The 19815-nt window shown below is 40.7% G+C and overlaps 3 protein-coding genes across 4 annotated transcripts; all 3 read right to left on the bottom strand.

The window, feature by feature from the left end:
- Positions 1-627: 627 nt before the first annotated feature.
- snrpg (small nuclear ribonucleoprotein polypeptide G) lies at positions 628-3097 on the bottom strand. Its single transcript, XM_080444219.1, has 4 exons — positions 2957-3097; positions 2761-2783; positions 1966-2090; positions 628-889 (listed from the first exon to the last, which is right to left on the bottom strand). Exons 1-4 carry the CDS (start codon positions 2986-2988, stop codon positions 839-841), a joined length of 231 nt encoding a protein of 76 aa, XP_080300345.1. The 5' UTR covers positions 2989-3097; the 3' UTR covers positions 628-838.
- Positions 3098-3654: 557 nt separating this feature from the next.
- Positions 3655-8073, bottom strand: LOC308096760 (uncharacterized protein). 2 transcript variants are annotated; one of them, XR_013934150.1, is made up of 3 exons: positions 7943-8073; positions 4377-7445; positions 3655-4335 (listed from the first exon to the last, which is right to left on the bottom strand). XR_013934150.1 is itself a non-coding variant. In XM_080444209.1 (2 exons), exon 2 carries the CDS (start codon positions 7420-7422, stop codon positions 5698-5700), a length of 1725 nt encoding a protein of 574 aa, XP_080300335.1. In that variant the 5' UTR covers positions 7423-7445; positions 7943-8073; the 3' UTR covers positions 3655-5697. The 2 variants fall into 2 exon arrangements, 1 of the variants encoding a protein (XP_080300335.1); XM_080444209.1 differs by having other exon boundaries at positions 3655-7445.
- A 1502-nt stretch (positions 8074-9575) lies between these two features.
- hsd17b10 (hydroxysteroid (17-beta) dehydrogenase 10) lies at positions 9576-16431 on the bottom strand. The gene is made up of 6 exons (XM_080444217.1): positions 16273-16431; positions 15470-15634; positions 14500-14664; positions 14260-14388; positions 12978-13086; positions 9576-10649 (listed from the first exon to the last, which is right to left on the bottom strand). Exons 1-6 carry the CDS (start codon positions 16300-16302, stop codon positions 10459-10461), a joined length of 789 nt encoding a protein of 262 aa, XP_080300343.1. The 5' UTR covers positions 16303-16431; the 3' UTR covers positions 9576-10458.
- Positions 16432-19815: the final 3384 nt, after the last annotated feature.

Below are 19815 nucleotides of genomic sequence, written 5' to 3'. Positions count from 1 at the left end.
CCGGCGCACTCAACATTCAGTTTGAACATTTCAATGCCGACACATCTACAAATAAGTTATGAACTCAAATTATGCACAAATGCTTTTCCAACCTCATCCGACATAGTTTCTTTCCACATACCGTCAAACGGGCACGACTCTGCGTAAGCAATGGACGTAACACCAATGACGTCAGTGCGATGTCAGAATAAAAGCTCCCTCTAGTCTAGTCGTGTTAAGTCAGATGGCGCCCTCTAAAGGGCTTCTTTTACACCGGCGCACTCTCAACATTCAGTTTGAACATTTCAATGCCGACACATCTACAAATAAGTTATGAACTCAAATTATGCACGAATGCGCGCGCCTAAATAACTTTTTTTTAAACAAGCTTAATTTTTTGTGTTAACCCTGCCATTATGTTTTAAAGCTGATTATTTCCTTTCAACCGTCTATTTTGTGTATATGTCTGTTTTTGTTTAAAAAAAAGGAAGCAATCAATACATATGAACAGAAATGTATAATCCTACCCTGTGCTTCACAATAAAAAAGATTTGAAACACGATTATTTCCTTTCCATTCATCTTCAACATGCCAGTGTCAGACAGCCCCCTGAATGCAATATAAGAGGTCAAAATATGGACAACATGATACAGAAAAACAAGTCCGTTTATTCACAAGATTTCACAAAATGTGTTAACATTTTCAAACAAAACATGTCCGCCTCATTAAAATCACATACAGGCCCATGACTCAAAGGAAATACTTCATCCATCACGTTCAAACAAAATAAGCAACACAAATGAAAATAGCTGATGGTAAAAAGTTGTCAAATTATTGTGTTCTCCGGTAGCATCATCTCTCATACTCTCTCCAAGGCCTCCAACATGATGATACTATTTCCTCTGATGACCTGCAGAAAACCAGATCAGATGATCAATTACAGCCAACAATATATTAAACAAACACACACATAAACTAAATACAATTCTACCACTACATTCAAATTGCATTCAAATGTATGCTACTGTATGTAAATGGGGGTGCTTATCCTACTCAAAACAAATGTAAAATACAAATACTAAACCAGCTGGTAAAACATGCAATGGCCATTGGTTATTTATTAAAGGTTATGTCTGTTGTGTTTTAAGTATGTTTATGGCAAGGATAATGTAAAGTGGGGATATAATAAAGATACATATGTGTCTTTCCTATCTACGGAATCAGTGGCAATAGACCATGGAGTCATGTCTCATGCATGTACTTTAAATATACACATCTCACTCTGTATATGCAACAGTACCACTTTGTGTTCACTGTTCATTACTTCCATGTTGGATTCCAGGCAGCTAAGCTATGAGTAGCCCTAGAATGCCTGCGATAGGACTACTTTTCATGCATTACATATATAAATCCCACCCATGCCCTCCCGTGTCGGGGAGTCATCGTGGCAGCATTAAAAGTTGTAGCGCTGCTTGTGTACTCACTCAATTAATTGCGGTGACTTGGAGTCAGCTATTGTCATCCATTTTAATATCAATTTGAAATTATGGCAGAAAACATTTACTAAAATATCTCCATTTTCTCACGAGCTTCACACAGACCACATTCTCCACTTCCTCAAAACTGACAAATATTGCAACTGTAAAGATGGCTTGGGTGGAAATCCAAGCTGTCCGTACAGGTGCAATATTAGTGAGTTTATCGTCGTTTAATCAGATAGGACTTTTCTGTTTCATGAATGGGCTGTCCATGGTGCCCATGGAGGGTATTGCAGAGGCAGATAGCATCTAAATTACTTGTCCATGTAATACATGAAAATAGGGTAATATCACAAGGCTAGGTTATGAGTAACCAACGTGATTATTATTTGATATAATCAGCATTGTATACCCACATAATCCTGGGATGAAACAAAATCGAAAATCAATCCTAAAATCTGGAATACGAGTGTGAATTTAAGAGTGGATAAGGCTAAGAGGTACGGACCACCATGCCAACGGGGTTCTGGATTCCGCCTGGTCCCATCTCCAGACTGTCATCCATCACCATGTTCATAAAGGGGTCAAACCCTCGTAGAATGCCCTGCACATGCCTGCCTCCATTCAGCTTCACTAAGGGTTAGAAAAGACAAAACAATGTGTGGTTGCTCGGTTCTAACGGATTTATATTTTGTAAGCATTGGTTTTGAGACAGTTTGCAACAAATGCATGCTTCATTCCCCACACAGCGACCACAAAAACTAGGTTATGGAATACAGTCACATTATCTTTAAAAACAAACTCCATTATCATTTAAGCTTCACTGGGTTAAATGTTTGACTTGGCCAACTCAAAACATACAGGTATGGTAATGACATCAAACCTGGATCCATTTTTCCATTATTGGATAACAAAGAATTGTTTTTAAATAAACCATTCAATGGACAGGACAGGTCCATCTTGTGAGGTTTTCGCTATTACTTTCAATGGGGTGACGTCACGTTCTCTTTCTACATTGTACCCAACATCATTCCTACAATTTTATGTCAATTCTAATGCCAGGACAACACATTTAATGACATCCCACATTTATTATTCACGTAATACGCTCCATTAAATGAAACATTTTCAAACTGGTCTACCTGTATTGCCTAACTAAAACACCAGCAGCATAATGGTTACAGATCTATTCAACTTCTTCCAACATAGAAAACACAAAGGAGTAAATGCTGTCGAGCGTTTTGATTTAACAGCAGCCAGAAATGTAGCTCAACATAACTTTCATTTAAATATCTGTACTTACGCGAAAGCTTCTTGTCCATGAATCTGAAACAAGAAACACAAGAGTTGCAGCGTGTAGTTTTATTCACGTCTGAAGATCCATGTCTTCCTCGTAAGCTAGCTAGCTAACGTTAAGGTTGGTTAAATCACAAAAGCAGGCTAGGCATGGGGAAAACAAACAAATTAACTAAATGTATATAACATGGTAGATAACTTACTTTTTCAGCTCTGGTGGGTGTGCTTTGCTCATTTTGACTTAATCTATGATTTTAACAAACGAAGAATCGTATTGTACTAGTTTCTCAAAACCGCGTAAAGCATGCGTCGTAGTACCGGAACCGGAACAGTCCAGACGAACCCAATGTTACTTCCTTTGAAGTGATGTCCGTGCACAGCGTCACCCTCTGGCCAGGAGGAGAAATACATATTCGCCATTAAAGGGATAGCACCCCCAAAATGACTTATTTTCTATTGATTAGTCACCCCATGGAGACTTGAATTCATGGATATTTTTTAGTTTTTGTCGCATTCCTAAGCCAATAATTTGATGACCGGCAGCAGTTCCGGTAGGAGACACAAAGAGTCTCCTTTGTATCTCCTACCGGAACCGCTGCCTACCGGTTCGCTGGTCATCAAATTATTGGCTTAGGAATGCGACAAAAAAAAAATATATCCATGAATTCAAGTCTCCATGGGGTGATAAATCGATAGAAAAATATATATTTTTTGGGTGAACTATCCCTTTAACAAAATAAAAAGTTGTGACCTGTATGACTTTAAATTATACATTATGAATAACCGCTTTGTTAAAGTAAATTGGCAATACAGAAGACAACAAAATCGCCTTTAATACAAAAATCTGAAATTAAGCATTATGGCTGTAGTTGTAAGGTCAATAAAAATGGACACAAACACCTTATGAGATTTTTTTTTAATGAGGCACTCTAAAAAAGAACTAATTTACAAAAGAGCTTTTCAAAAGTGAAAGCTTCAAAAAATATTTTTTTCACAGGGTCATTTTTAACACAGTAGCAGATAATTCATGATGAGCAATCATGCCAATCCTTTGAACTGAAAAAGATCTAAACATGATCGAAATCACCACATTAAATTAGGCTATGGAACAGCAATAATGGTGTGGGGCTCTTTTTATGTACATCTCAGTCAAGCACATAGCAAGAGGCTGTGCATACTGTCTGACTACTACGTCCATGTGATCCTGGGTCATTCACCATAACAGAACTATCAAGTATGATCACTCATCACAGACATACTGGAGGGTTGCCATTACTGCATCTATTTGCATAGCTAGAAAACATTTCCCAATCACACATAAATCCAAGGCCAACGAAAAAGTTCTTTACCCGATCTCATCCATGACAGCAGTTTGTTAAATGCTAAAGCATATATTGATATGTTAGAATCTTATTAAGGTGTGGAAAACATGTCAATTTGTGAATTCTAGACCAAAGTTGCAAATGCACTAGACTAAGATGCCGATCTAAGTTAGTAATAATCACAAAACTCTGGAAAATCTACCGTAACTGCATCATGGATGGAGGCATAAATAATTACCCCAAAAATTAACCCTCAACGACTGAGTACATTTGAGCATGTTCAACCAAAGCATTAGAACACTTTTCCCTGGAGAGAAAGGGAGGGGAGGTATGTGTCAAGGTAATTGTTAAATTACATTGGCTCCCCCAAAATGTTTTAAAAGCATTGTGGAAGTTGCAAGTTGGTACTGTACATTAACCACTTAAATCCTATATACTTAGTTGACCGCAGACTTAGCCCTGGTCCTCCAGGGCTCTATATTTGAACCACCCCTCTTTTTTTCCCTTTTTCAATTAAATATAAAATTGTAAATAGTTTCCGTCTTAAGTACACCAAATCTCATTGCAGAAAATAGCCCATCTACAAGCTCACACGTGCAATGTGGCTTATAGATCTGCTATTTTCGCCGATTGTTCACGCAGAATAGAGGCTAGGGTTCATGTGGTTAAGCCTGCATTTTGGAATAATGAGAGACAAGGGGTAAAATCTCCCCCAAATGAAGCTCTAATTTATATTCTTTGTAGGTCAACATATCCTGCTTTTTTGACACTGATGTGGGGGGAGATGATTCAACTTGCTTGCTGACCAATGTGTAACCACTTTCAACCTGGCGTTCTTACTTTGGGCATGTAATTATATGCACATTTTTTCCAAGATTGCAGATCTACATAAGTATATGAGGCTCAAGTGGTTAAATAACATTTTTAGGCAGCACCCCAAGTAATCACCAGACTGTATTTGCCAAGTATATACTATTACTTATTGAAGTACCTTTGTTTGCCATTTTTACCATTTTATGTAATGTGTTCCTACATTCAACCAGCAGTGAAGCTAAAACTATAAGAGGGCAGTGGCCATTAGGGCAGCAACTATCGATCATCTTCTTAGTAATTATTCCATTGATTATTTTTCAAATTTTTATAATTGATTTAATCGATTGGTCCAATTCTATTTTATACTTTGTCAAACAAACAGTATCACGCATGAATAGCAAAAATAGCTGATCTACAAGTTCGGCTATTTTAGCAAATGTTGAAAATCCATAGAAAAAAATATGTCAAATCAATTTTTATAATCAATGAAACCAATTAGTTGCACCCTCAGTAAGGCAAGATATGTTATGCTGATTAAGTTATATGGGAAAAGACAAATAATCCCGTACACACCAGGAGTACAGAACTGTCTTTGAAGACTGCAAAGAGGGCAAATAATGCGCTTCTCTTCCCGTTTCACCATTTTTGCTAAATTCATTGTTCACTTTTTCAAAATAAAGTCAGGGTCTATAATCCTGGTGCTGGATTATTTACAGACTACAGAGTTGATGATTCTTGCCTCAGCCGGCAGGAGGAGGCGCACAGCAGTGCAGAGGGTTATTTACATATTGCTGTTAAATGTGGGGATCTTAGTTTTTGTTGCCATGGTAGGCTTCAGTAATGCTGTCTTCCTCCACCTTCAGTCGGAGATGGTCCTGGCAGTGTTCTAGGAAAGTGTCCAACGCTGTGAAAGCCTGCTGACAGGGCAAACAATGGTACAGCCTCCGTTTCCTAGATCCAGGTCCTTTGGAGAAGGCCATTTCCTGGGTACACACACTGCACTGCCTCCTCCTAACTGAGGACTGGTGGAGCTCCACGTGGTCCTTCAGTTCTGACTGGCAAGAGAACACCTCAGCACAGGATGGACATGGGAACTCCCCATCCGCCTCCTCTTCAACTTCAGGCACTTTCCTGGGTCTCCCTGAATGATTGAACTGCTCTTCTAGCCTGGCTCCTTTCACGCCAGGACTCCCTGAGCTAGCCTCAACAGTGTTGCTACTTCTTAGGCCATTTTTGGATTTTTTTTTTGGTTTCTTTTCTGGCAGCTTTGAGTCTTTGGTGGCATTCTGTCCCCGGGTGATGCTGACGGCTGAGGTGCCGTGCTTTTTGGAATGTGTCATGAATGACAGATGATGGAGGAAGACCCTTCCACAGACCTGACATGGGTAGGTCTCCCCCTTTCTACATTTGGGGACGACAGTCTTCTCCCTGCTGTGTTGCTCTTTCCTGTGCAAGTACAGCTTGGCGGTGTTCTTAAACACCATGTCACAGGAACGACAGCTCAGTAGTTTCCGATGTGATTTGATTTTTGGCGACCTACCAGCCGGCCTATCACGCAGGCTGCCAACCGGTCTACCAGGCGGACTGCCAACCAGCCTATCAGGTGAACTGACAACCGTCCTTTTAGGCGGAATGCCAACCGGCCTACCAGGCGGCCTACCGCGCCGCTTTCTTATCACCTCTACGTTACACCCTTGTTTGGCCCCTGTGTTGGCCTTGTTTGGCCCCTTTGCCGCTCGAGCCGCATAAAACTCCTCCGGGTGGTTGAAACGCTGATGGACGCCACGTCCAGCCCTTGTGCGGCATGTCTTGGAACAGATTTGACAAGGATAGGCTCCCGCGGTGCTGCCGGAAGGATAGGCTCCCTTGGTGCTGGGCCCCGGGGCATCTGAGGAGTCAGAGGGGGGCGACCCCGGCTCAGACAACGATGGGGGAGAGTCAGCTAGAGGTCTGCTAACATCTAATACAGGGGATGACGGTCCACTACAACCAGCCTGCTGATGGTACAGCAGTGCCTGCTTCTGACTGAAGCCTCTCCCACACGGGGCGCAGGCATAGGGGCTGCTGTCATGGAGGTGCGGCTGGCGGTGAGGTGACTTATCCTGGTGACTGTCGGTTTCTGAGGTCCCAGCCATACAGGCAGGGCAGGGAACACCAAGTCGGGGTTGTCCTAGACACAGCTTACAGGCAAAGGATTCGTGTGGACATTTGTGCAGTTGTAAGGAAGACAGAAGCGAGAACGCTTTCCCACAGGACAGGCATTGGTGAGGTTTGGGTAAAGCATGTTTTATCTCTTGGTGGAGCAAGAGTTCTCTCATGTCAGGGAATCCCTTGTCACACTCTGGACAAACACATGAGGGGACAGGGGGTGACTGCGGTCTATGCGTTTCACTCTGGTTCAGCGTGTTCTGTCGATGGGGTTCAGCCCGTACCAGTTTGGCCAGTTTGGACAAGGTGTCTGCTCTGTCTGGTCTAGAGCGACTGAACGACTCTGGTGTGCCTGCAGTGCTCCAACTGCAAGGGACTCCATCCATCCTCTTTCACCAGGCTTCCCCACCTGTTTAAGTTGAAATAAGTCATTATATTGCACATCCTATATCGTCCAAGGCCATGGCATATCCCATGGCCTTGCTGGCATATGCTTGCATTGTCATAATACAAGTAAACAACATAAACATGATTTATCCATTATCCCCTACGTCGTTTTACACCTGCAACGTAATCAATGTAAAAGCTAACACCGCGAACATGTTCAGTTACACTAAATAAGGAAGCTGGAATGTGGAAATAAGCTAACCTACTTGTTAGCTAGCTCCTCCATCTTGTTAACAAACATTTTACTTCATATGTAGCTAAATTCGATATCTGGAACAGAACCTAACATTGACATAAGATAGGTAAATAACTAGTCACTATACCTGGTTCGATAACACAACCTCCCAGCGCTAACGCTACGCAACGATCACCGAGGCTGGGGTTCACAGTTGCTAATAGCTGGTAGCTACGACTTAAGACTTTAAAGTGCACTCAATTCATATTGCTAAATCAACTTACCTTATCAATCCAACAATGCGACACGTCAGATGTACTGCTTGCGGACTAAAATGTCTAACTTGCGAGGTAAGCCATCACAACCCCCACCAGCATGGCTGCGAAAGTGGAACCAAAGTTTGTGTATTCCGTCAATCTCATCCATGGTTATAGACAAAACAGGAGAAAACCTAGACATCCGCTGGAAAATTTCAAAATAAAACCCATGGTGTGAGACGGTTCTTAAAGGGGTATTTCACTTAAAAACACTTCTGAGTTCATTCTAACGTCTACTCGGCGGTGTGTGTACCCTAGCTCTGGTACACATAGGCTATCGTTAGAAGTTCTCCTTCTAACGCTATGGACCAGAGCTATGTACCCCAGACAGTTTAAGACAAGTTGCTTGATAATGTCATTGGTGGAAAAAGTACGTTTTTTACTGCAATGTAGAAATACTCTGTTTAAGTATTTTCAAAATGTACTTGGGTAAAAGTACAAACGTATTGGTATCAAAATGTACTTAAAGTACCAAAAGTAGAAAGTACTCATTGTGCAGAATGTCATTTCACAAGTTTTCAAATGTATTAAAATTTTGGAAAATAGCAGAACTACAAGCTCACAATGTGTCTCATCATTGTGAGCTTGTAGATCGGCTATTTTCAAATGGACGAAATGGGCTGAGTGGTTAATGTATTTTTGTAAACTACTAATCTAAATCTACAAAGTAACTAGTAACTAAAGTTTTCAAATAATTGTAGTGGCGTAAAAGAACAATATTTGCCTTTGGAGTAGAAGTAAAAGTACAGAAATTTAGAAATACTCCAGTAAAGTAAAAAATACCTCAAACCTTTGTACAGTACTTGAGTAAATGTACTTAGTTACTTACACCACCGGATAAGATTTTATATTTATATTCTATTCACGCCTGCTTCTTGAGACTAATATTGTCCTTCTAATACATGAGGGTTTAAAATAAATGTAAACAGTAGTTGACAGTCCTTCACGCATTAGAAGGATAATTACAGTCAGCAAAAGCAGGGACGTGTGTTTTCAGTGAATCTAACATGGTTAAAATGGAATTTGAAGTTCAATGGGATTCAAATGAATATCAAGTATCTAAATATTAAATCAAGCAACTTAAACTCTGTCTGGGGTGCACAAAAGTACAAACAGATGTTAAAATGATCCCAAGAAGTGTTTAAGTGAAATACAACACTTACATTTCACAAATTCCAGCATAATACTCAACACAATACAGTCTATGAGAAAGTGAGGATGAATTCAGTGGTGGACAGTCTCAAACCTGCTACTACACTTTGATTATTTGACCAGTGTTTCTATCCTGTGTTTTTGTCCTTGCTCTTCCTCTATCTCTATATTCCTGAACTCCAAATGAGCTTGCATGAAAAAGATAATTTCACCCACTTTATTTTCACCTGTAACGTAAAGACTCAAACCTTTTAATAACATACAGTACACCAAACAAACTCAATCGTGCAGAGGGTAGGGCAAGACCTTAAATCTCCTTGTTTTTTTGCACCTCATTTCTAATACCAGTACGTTACCAGTATCTGTGCACTCCTTTCTTATATTAGAATTGCAGATATGTACCAGTTATATCTTAATGGATACACGTGGAATGATTGCGTCAACCATGGTTCTTCAGTAGTTCTTTAATTCGTAGTTATTATTTTAATGGGATTAGAAGACATCAAGACAAGGCACATAAGAACTGGGTTTCAGTTTGGAGACGGTTTTGTGTTTGAGGCTGTAAATTCAAATTTCCCCAATAGTCCACATTTTATTCCACTCTCCTAAATTGCCTGGTTATTTTCAATAAAACAAGCTCAACTCTACTTCGCACGAGGACACCCCTAACTGTGCCACAATAAGTGAGTTAACAAATGTACAGAATGCTAAAGGCATTCTGCACCACACTTTCCTGTGAAGTGGACAATACGGACCAGTGATCAGGTAAATATATTCATAGATGCGTATTTGATAAGTTGTACAAATATAGTAGCACTTCTGCAGCTCCAGCAGCAGACATTCGCTGTCACATGAATGCAAGAAGGACAAGTGACCACCAGCAAAAGCGTAGAAGTTTAGAAAAATCCACTTTAACACTTCGAAAGAGGCAAGCCAATCAGAAGCACGCAGGCATATACTGTACATTCGACACCACAGGATTTTTTTTTTTTATTAAGTTGAGAATCCAACTCATCTGTAGTTTATTATCAGCATTAGTTTACAAAACCACCTTGGAGTGCCTGAAGAACTGCAATGCTCTGACTACTGCAAATGCTAATAAACGTTAATAAATGTACGCACATACACAGAGCAATTATGATTCATTACAGTTTCTAGTACGTTCGTTTGCTGCTTTTTCAACCCAGTAGCATACATCCATTCAAATATACATCTTTGTATGTCTCACACACACACAACACACGTTTCCTTATTAATTAAGGGCAGTGGCTAAAGATGAACTTGGGGTCAAACCAACCCAACTTTCCATAAGGCCACACAAAAACACACACTCAGGGTTGCATGCGGATCGCGCCATCTAGTCTGATAACCTCTCCATTGATCATGGGATTCTCTGCCAATGATGTCACCATGTGGGCAAACTCTGCAGGGTCTCCTAGGCGTGAAGGGAAGGGCACTTGGCGAGCCAGGAATGAACGAACCTTTTCTGGAAGGCCAGCCAGGAGAGGTGTGGCGAACAGACCTGAAGTAAGTAACAGAGACAGATATATATATATATTTAATATAGAAATTAATTTGCATAGCACATTCTAATGTGTAAAATGGGACACTCAGGACAATTTTACGCTTTCTTCATGCCTTTGGTGTGAAAACCTAATATATCTTTGTAATATATCTTTGTCCTTAATTAGGAAAACAGACAGTGTTATACATTATGCAATGATCTGAATTGTGTCACAGGCAGTGACACAATTTAGACAAAAACTAAACGAGGACATTGGTGTCCCTAGCTGTGTGCTTAGTACGGATGGAAGAACTAGTAAAGACTGGCATCAAACTCCCAGAGGCTCAGCCCAGAAGCCACACAATGTCCAAAACATCTTACGCAAAGTCCCCTCCACCCAGTGGTGTGTTCTACCGCTATACACCATGTAGTATGCCCCCCCCATACACCGCATACACCGTCTGCTAACCATCCGAGGTAGCGTATCTGAAACGCAGGAGCAGCTGGGGGTAGCAAGAATGTAGCAAGGTGATAATGTAGCGTCCGAGGTGAAGGCTTATGTGTGGCTATTGAGGTGATAATGACCGCTGGCCATGAGAGTTTCGAAGTAGTTCACATGGAAACTTAACAATAGATATGACACACTAAATTAGTATTCAAACTGCAAGTACATCACGAGTGCAACAACAACACACAGCTCTAGGGGGCCAACACATCTAAGGCTAAAAGCAGATCCAAAGCGGTTGAGTTGCAGGGTGATTAACATTAGAAACGGTAGAAAATCATAAAGCCTATTGTAATTGTACCCAGTCTTACTGCATGCTCTCGTGTGTGGATGCATGTATTATAGGCCTATTATTATAGTTTATTTCATTCGGTGACCACGCGCGCATATACGCACGCATGTGGGAGGGAATAACTATGGTATACCCTCTGAAAAAAACCTACACTACACCTCTGCCTCCACTCATTTCCCACCTCTGCAACTCCTCAGAAACCGCCACAACCAACACCCCCCAGAGTCTATGGCACCATGATTGCAGATGGCACTGCAACAAAAACACAACTGATATTTTCAGGGACCCTGCTGCAGTACATTTCTCTGCTGTAACCTTAGACCCAGGACAAAATACCGCTGGCTCCCCATCACCACCAAGAGATCCAATTTCAGTGCCTATAACCATTCCCATTCTTGTTGTGATTAGCAAAAGTCTAAACACGGTGCCTTCAACTGGTACTGCAACTCTTTCTAACCATCTATTCCCCGTCAGCCTTTATCGGTTTTAGACACAGCTGGTATAAACGTAGCTTTGTTCAATGTTAGATTTCTAGCAAACAAATAATTTTTAATTGATGAATTTATACAGTAAAAAATAACTGGATTGGAGGTCCACCATTGTACAATACAAAGTTACCTATAATAGTTACCTATAATAACACTGTACACACTGCGGGAGGGCTCATTTTTCTATAATCATAAAAATAAAATAAAACAGCAATTCTAATATACTGTTCTCCACTATTGATAGTTTGTTAAACCCTGCAACTGCCTCAGACCTTTTTAGCCAAGACGTTTAAATAATTGTCATCATAATAAATTAACTACATATTTTTTGGGCGGTGAAACCGCCCCTATAAGTGAGGTTTGGAAATTTGTACAATTAGTGAGGTTTGGAAATTTGTACAATTATCCTGCGCTGTGATTGGCCAAAAATTTACCCCGCCTATCTATTCAGGACTGTGATTGGCCAGTGTCACATGACACATGTGCATAGCCCTATATAAGAAACCATAACTTGAAAAAAACCATAAATTGGTTTTTTTCAAGTTATGGTTTCGTCCATCATAAAGAGTGTTTCAATAAATGTATTTATCTTTTGTACATGATTGGTTGACTCCATTCAGTATTGTGATTAGCTAGCAAGACACCGCCCACTTCACACAGGGTGTGATTTTTTTTATTAATAATGAAATTATAACCATCACAGCTGAAATTGCTACAACTGCTGGTGACCTCTGCAGGCAACCTTGTGAAAGGCAGGAAACAATGAGAACATTTAAAATTCACCAATTCATATCTCAAACTCAGAACTTTGTAGGATTGTAGCTATGAGTGGATTTTTCAATTACTTCTAAGCCATTTTCCTTTTTTAATCATTAAGATAGTCTTCAACAGTATTTCAAGCAAGGTCAGATATTCTTAATACATCCTTTGAAATATCAGTTTAGGGCTGAGTTATGTTCCATGGCAGCCAGGTTATCAGCCTCAGTCCTTCCTTCAGCTAGAGCCTGTTAAATAAATTATAGTGCCAATTGGAAAATGAACTGTAGGCCATTGATACCTACCGGGTGCTATGGTGACCACTCTGATGCCCATGGGTGCTAGATCTCTTGCAATGGGTAGGGTCATCCCAACAATTCCACCCTTGGAGGCCGAATACGCTGCCTGACCCACCTAAAAGTGCAAATGGAGAAAAAGGTGCATGTTACCCATCTATAATATACACACACACACGATGAAAGAAATTGAATATTGTGGAAAACGTATTTTTTTCCGTAATATAATAAAAAGTGAAACTTTCATATATTCTAGAATCTAGATTAATTGCACATAAAGTGATTTTTGTTTTGTTTTAATCTAGATGATTACAGTGTACAGCTCATGAAAATAAAAAATAAGAATAAATATTAATTTTAACACCAATTAATGCCCCTTTTCAGATGAAAGTACATTTTGCATTTCATTTGGAAATCCCAGAGTCTGGAGGAAGAGTGGAGCGGCACAGAATCCAAGATACTTGAAGTCTAGTGTGAAGTTTCCTTAGTCAGTGAGGTTTTGGGGTGCCATGTCATCTGCTGGTGTTGGTCTGTGTTTGTAGGTCTGTGTTTGATCAAATCCAGAGTCAATGTAGCCATTCACCATGAGATTTTAGAGAACTTCATGCTTCCGTCTGCTGACAAGCTTTATGGAAATGCTGATTTTCTTTTCCAGCAGGACTAGTTGGTACCACTCCACAGTGCTAAAACTACTAGTATAACCATGGTACTGTATTACTGTGCTTGATTAGCCAGCCAACTCTCCTGACCTGAGCTAATATGGCTCCAACCACTCAATTCCTCTTTTTCAATTGAAACAAAATTAGGGATATTTGTATATATACTGAGACCAACCTGTTTGACACCAACAACCATTATCGTTTTATCCAATTGACTATATTCACACGTGGCCATTTTGGTCTTTTATCATACTCGGGGAGAGTGAAACCCATGTAGATACAGTACAATTCTATGGCTATGACAGCAGAGCAAAATGACTATGCTATGTGAATATGGTCAATGCTGTGATGTTATTTCACTCAGCCTGCTGTAGTATAGGCCCTAGCCTAGACCCTATTTTTTTTTCCAATGAGCAAAATGGCCACTGTGTGATTATGGGAAAATGACTTAGTAACACATTCATGATAGAATAACCAGACTGAGATTACATTCTGTTCTTGACTAAACCGAATCCCTATCTTTTGAAAATGACAACCTAGTACAATATAGCACAATAGGAGAAACCAAGCAAATATAATCAAAGTGAATGTACCTATACCACAATTATGAATACACAGGTTTAACAGTGTACCTGTCCATCAAATGCTGCAACACTTGCAGTGTTGATGATGCAGCCTCTGTGTCCGTCCGCATCTGGCTCGTTCTTTCCCATCGCCCCAACTGCTAGGCGAATCACATTAAAGGTCCCTCCAATGTTCACCTGCAAGCACGCGCACACACACACACACACACACACACACACAACTTTAACCTGGTCCAAATACACTGATGCAGGACAACCAGGGATTTTATATGCGTCTGTCGGTCTTACAGTGATGACACGTTGAAAGTCCTCCAGGCTATGAGGGATGTCCTTCTTAAAGTTGTAAGTCTTGACAGCCACGGCGATGCCGGCACAGTTAACTGCCAAGTCCAGCTTTCCAAACTTCTCCCTAGCCAGAGCAACAGCTGAAGCCACATCTGCTTCTGAAGTCACCTAGGCAGCAATAAGATCACAAAGACAAGTTGGTATTACAAAATTGCCTGGAAGGAGCTCAAGTCAACTACAGTACATGGTCCATGCTCAACTCTAACCCCATGTAAATTATGTTCATGTGAAAGGCTGTGTGATTCATGTGAGGGAAGATGCTTTCCCAAGAGAGAGAAATGGGAGCATTGTCTGAAGTAAAAATTAGGACAGGATAAAGATTACAATTTAGGCATTTAGCAGATGCTCCTATCCAGAGTGACTTACAAGTACGAAATCAGACAAGAAGGGATACAAGGAGGAAGGAGTGCTGGGGGGTGAGGTGGAGTCTGAAAAGTTGTGTTTTCAGACTGCGGCAGAAAATGGAGAATGAGTCTGCAGTTCAGGAGTTCATTCCACAGCTAAGGAGCCAGGCGGTAGAAGAGTATATAGGACGTGTGGAGCGTTGGTCAGGGTGTTTTAAGGGAAGTTTGAACAGACTTCCTGTGTTGGCTGATCTAAGTGAGCGGGAGGGGTGTGGGATTGGACCATGTCCTGAAGGTATACGTGGTGCATGGCACCATGCCCTTGGTTGCCTTGTAGCCTATTCTCAACAGGGTGTGGGCAGGGCAGCACACAGTGCAAAAAATAATATATACTGTTTTATATATATATATATATATATATATATATATATATATATATATATATATATATATATATATATATATATATATATATATATATATATATATATATATATATATATATATACACATACATACATACATACATGCATACCGTATATTAAAATAAATAATAATAATCAACTCACATCTGCAGGTGCAAAGACACAGCGGTCTCCAAGGCTGGCTGCTAGGGCTTGTCCATCAGAAGAGGGGAGGTCAAGGATCACAGCAGATGCCCCATGCTGCACTAGTCGTTCTACAGTGGCCCGTCCCAGCCCAGATGCCCCGCCTGTCACCAGCCCCACCATACCCTGCTTACACAGAAGGTTAGACAGGTCAGGGCATACACGCACATGGATGCTCTGCATCCAGGCATTAGGAGGAGACACTGGTAAGGTAAGGGAAAACAAGTGGATTATCGAAGAAGAGCATTTTATTACACCACCAATGGTGGTTGTAACATTTAGACAAAACACAGATAGATCATATTAATTGCATTGCATGAGCGGTCAAATCTGCAGGATAGGCTACTGCAGCACCCGATTGAAATATTGACACTGCAGTGACTGCACTCTTCAGAACTCAATGTTTGAAACAGTCATGTTGTGAATCCCAACATCAACGTCACAGCTAGGATAGCCTAGCCTGGTAAACCCTCCCTCCGGAAATCTCATTTCCATTTGACAGGAATCAAATAGAAATGAGATTTCCGGAGGGAGGGTTTACCAGGCTAAGGATAGCCAGCCTAACACCATCAACTGAGGGCGCTAAATTCGTTCCCATCTAGGCTAAATCGTTACACACTGACTGAGACTTTTAAGTGACACTGTTAGGAAACAAACCGCAGCCACCATGTGACAGCTGTTCAGAGACGCACAATGCGACCAAGAAAGCGGGATTGATGCAATTAAATTAAAGTTCTTTAACAAGTTTCTTTTCATTTTCTCACCTTGATACTCCTAAGGTTCGCCATGTTCATTCACGCAGTTAGTCAGCCGGACGTTGCGTCTGACGTTATCCGGATGGAGAGTTTGCAACCACGCCCACTAGATTTTTCTCGTCCAATAGGGGAGCGCTAAGGGAACGCCCCGCCTGCTCATTGGCTGTGATGCGGAACAGTCATTAGGGATGTTGTTCAATCACAGCGGCCGTCTAACTGACCAAGGTCAATTTAGGCAACCAACTTATGCTTCAAAATTTGCTTTGAATTATTTAATAAATTAACCACTTACAATGTTGATAGAGTAAGATACAAGCCTCTTTTCAATTCAAAAATGCCATATGGATCTTGCCGAGCAGATGTTAAAACCTAATCAGGAACTACCGAACTAGGTTTCTTTTCTGTTTTCTGAACTTATCACACTGACACTTATTAGCTGAATACTTGAAGACAGAGCTAAATAACGATATCCAGACAAGTACATGATTAGATAAACAGGTGAGAGGGCAGGCTGTCCTTGAAATGTGAAAAACACTCACTGTCCAGAGAACAAATAAAGAATGAATCCAGTTCCTGGAGACATTTATTACATAAATAATGAGCATATAAATAAGATACAAGCATTATCAGACACAGGCCAAACTGTATTCGAACAGCTAAACATGTATTATTTTGCATTGCAAAAGGATCTCCGTTGAAGATCTACACCTTCCACTTCCTACCACCCCACCATCTATTGGAAAACATTGGGGGGGGGGTGTATATATACAACATACATTGTGGCTTGACCGCAATGGAAACAAGCCCTCCAGGGCTTTTTGGGTTCCAATCCTTTTAGGATAGCTTTGTTACTGTACCTCAGTACTGTTTTCAAACGTGTTAAAAAGTATTCTATCAATCCACAATTACAATTTAGGCATTTAGGCAAACGCTCTTTATCCAGAGTGACTTACAGTAAACAAGGTTAACACATCAAATGCATATATCAGTAATCTAGGATCATAGGTAAACCAAGAACCTAGCATCAGTCTAAGCAGTATAATATAAAAAGTTCTCTGTGCATATAAACTATAGGGTGCCAGGTCAATAAAGGAACCTGGAATTTATAGATATTATATACACACCGTATTGATCTCAGAATGTCTAACCACAAAGGGACAGCATTATGCATGTTACAATAATAAATCCATCATGTATGAAAACCGATGTTATGCTGCCACATTGTGGAAGGCAGTAAGTTGTATAGTTGTATCTCCAGAACAGGGGTTGCAATATCCCACACCCCACAACAACACAACTTACTACCTCACCACAACACAGATACAAGTACAGAGGTATCTTTATTTCACAGAAAATCTACAATGCAAAAATGCAGTCTGCAGTCTCTTTGAAGGGTGTTGATGTACCACACTGATTGCTGGAACGACAATGCAACAATATACATATCCAAGAGCACAGAATCTTTATAACAAGGCATTGAGCATAACAAAAATGGAAAACATACATTAGGCACCCGACATGATTTTCAAGCAATGTTGGTCACCATCATCCCTTGGCAGTTGAACACACCAGGATGACTGACCAGTTGTCTTGGTAACACAGGTGATGGTCTGGTTGCCGTGAGAAAGACAGTAGGCTGTATAGTTATCTCCCAGATCTGGTGTGATCCTAAAACTATACAAACTACTACCTCACCCCACAGCCCCCTCCTCTGGTGTCCATGTCACAAATGAGATAAGACTATTTTAAAATTGTTTTTGCACAATTGAACACTGACATTGTATGCCTTTGCGGAACTCAGGTCTCCGTCATTGTTATCTAAAGGGCTCTTGTAGTACAATATATACATTCCACCATCTCTCCTACTAACCCTCTTTAGTCCCCTAAAACCAACCACCCACTCAAGGGTATCCATGACTCCTTCAAGGTTTGTTGGAGACTAGACTCCAGTCTGTAGCCGAATGACTGCATGATACGAGAGATAAAAAACACTGGCAGAGAAAGAAATGGTAAAGAGAATATTAAATAAGGAACATGGAGCAATGAGTATACGATAGAGTAGATATTAAAAGAAAGGACAGGTTGCAGAGCATTTTTTTATAAAGACAAGTGAGCTCCTACAATTATGTTCCATCTTCTCGCGGAGGTACATGTTGTTGATTGATGAGTCTCTGCCAGCTGTAAACCTGGAAGAAAGGGGAAAAAACGTGAATGCATGTATATTCAATATGGGTATAGGCGAGTTACACGACAGACATACATCATCAACTAATCAACCAAGCATCAAATCATAAATCATTGCTGCAGCAGGCTTGTAAAATCAAAGGAGTCAAGCTACGTTAGCTCAGGTATCGACACAGCCTTGCAAGTTAGCTAGCTGCATGTATGATTTACTTGAACGAGTTTTTTTTCACCACTAGCTCTAACAGATCTTCTCCATCTATAAGAATTAGCAGAATTGGTGATTTTGTAGTCTCACCATATCAAATAATTTAGAGAAGCTAGTACTGCAGCACCTGGCTGTCTAGCCAGACAGTTAACTGGTCATCAGGCGAGCTAACGACTTAGCAAGCCAGTGTTAGCTGACAGCTAGCTGGAATTGGCGGTTCTCGACCCCGCACTCCATACACTAATAACTACCACCCCACTAGCAGACCTACTGTTCCACACACGGACCCGGGTTGATCAGAATCACCTGCTAGCTGCAGGATGTCTCAAGTCCCTTTGGATGCCGAGGAAAGCAGCATGTTTCAATGTAGCCTTCCACCACCCCAGGTGGCTCCCAGATCAGCCTCGCCATCTTTCCTGTTGGAGCGGGTGGTGGGTGGCTGCCACTAGTGTTGCCAGTTTTTGTGAGAGAAATAAGCAACCAGGTCTAGGAAAACAAGCCCAAAAGAAGCAATTTAGGCTATTTGAAAATAACCGATCTGCATCGTCACGATTAGACGCGTAGTGTAGATCTGCTATTTTCAAAAACTCTTGCAATAAAATGTGGAACATTTTGATTCACCCCCCCCCCCCCCCCCCATAAATGCTCCCTGGAACAAAACATTTATGAAAATATTTAAGAACCACTGGTTTTTAAAAAAAAAAAATGGAAGAAAGCTTAATTAAGCAAGTCCACTTAAGAAACAAGCCCAAAAAAACGCAACCACCAATATTTACAAGCAACTTTACAGAAAAAGCCCAAAGTCGCTTATAATAAGTCGACATGGCAACACTGGCTGCTGCACAAAGTATCTCGAGATTAACGGATCTGTGAAGCGCGCCTAGAACGAGACTTGACTTTCATCTGATTTCTGTCTGTGTAGCCCAAGCAAACACAGGTTATATTTGACTGTCACGCAATGCCCACAGAAGTTGTACATAATCATACCGAGAACCCAGAATGGTTTAAATACGCTTATTTTTTTCCTCCAAGTATGGTGTGTGTGTGTGACTTTGCAAAGTAATAAAGGGTGACCGTGAATGATGTCTCACACAAACCCCCCTTATCCTTAATTTTACACTCAAAATCAGAACAGAAATCGTCAAACAAAACCGACACAACTT

This window comes from Gymnoscopelus braueri (assembly GCF_963280865.1).
Source record: "Gymnoscopelus braueri genome assembly, chromosome: 12".
In the NCBI taxonomy this organism is placed as follows: domain Eukaryota; kingdom Metazoa; phylum Chordata; class Actinopteri; order Myctophiformes; family Myctophidae; genus Gymnoscopelus; species Gymnoscopelus braueri.
Note: the sequence above shows the minus strand (reverse complement) of the source record. Positions and strands in the feature narration are given on the sequence as shown.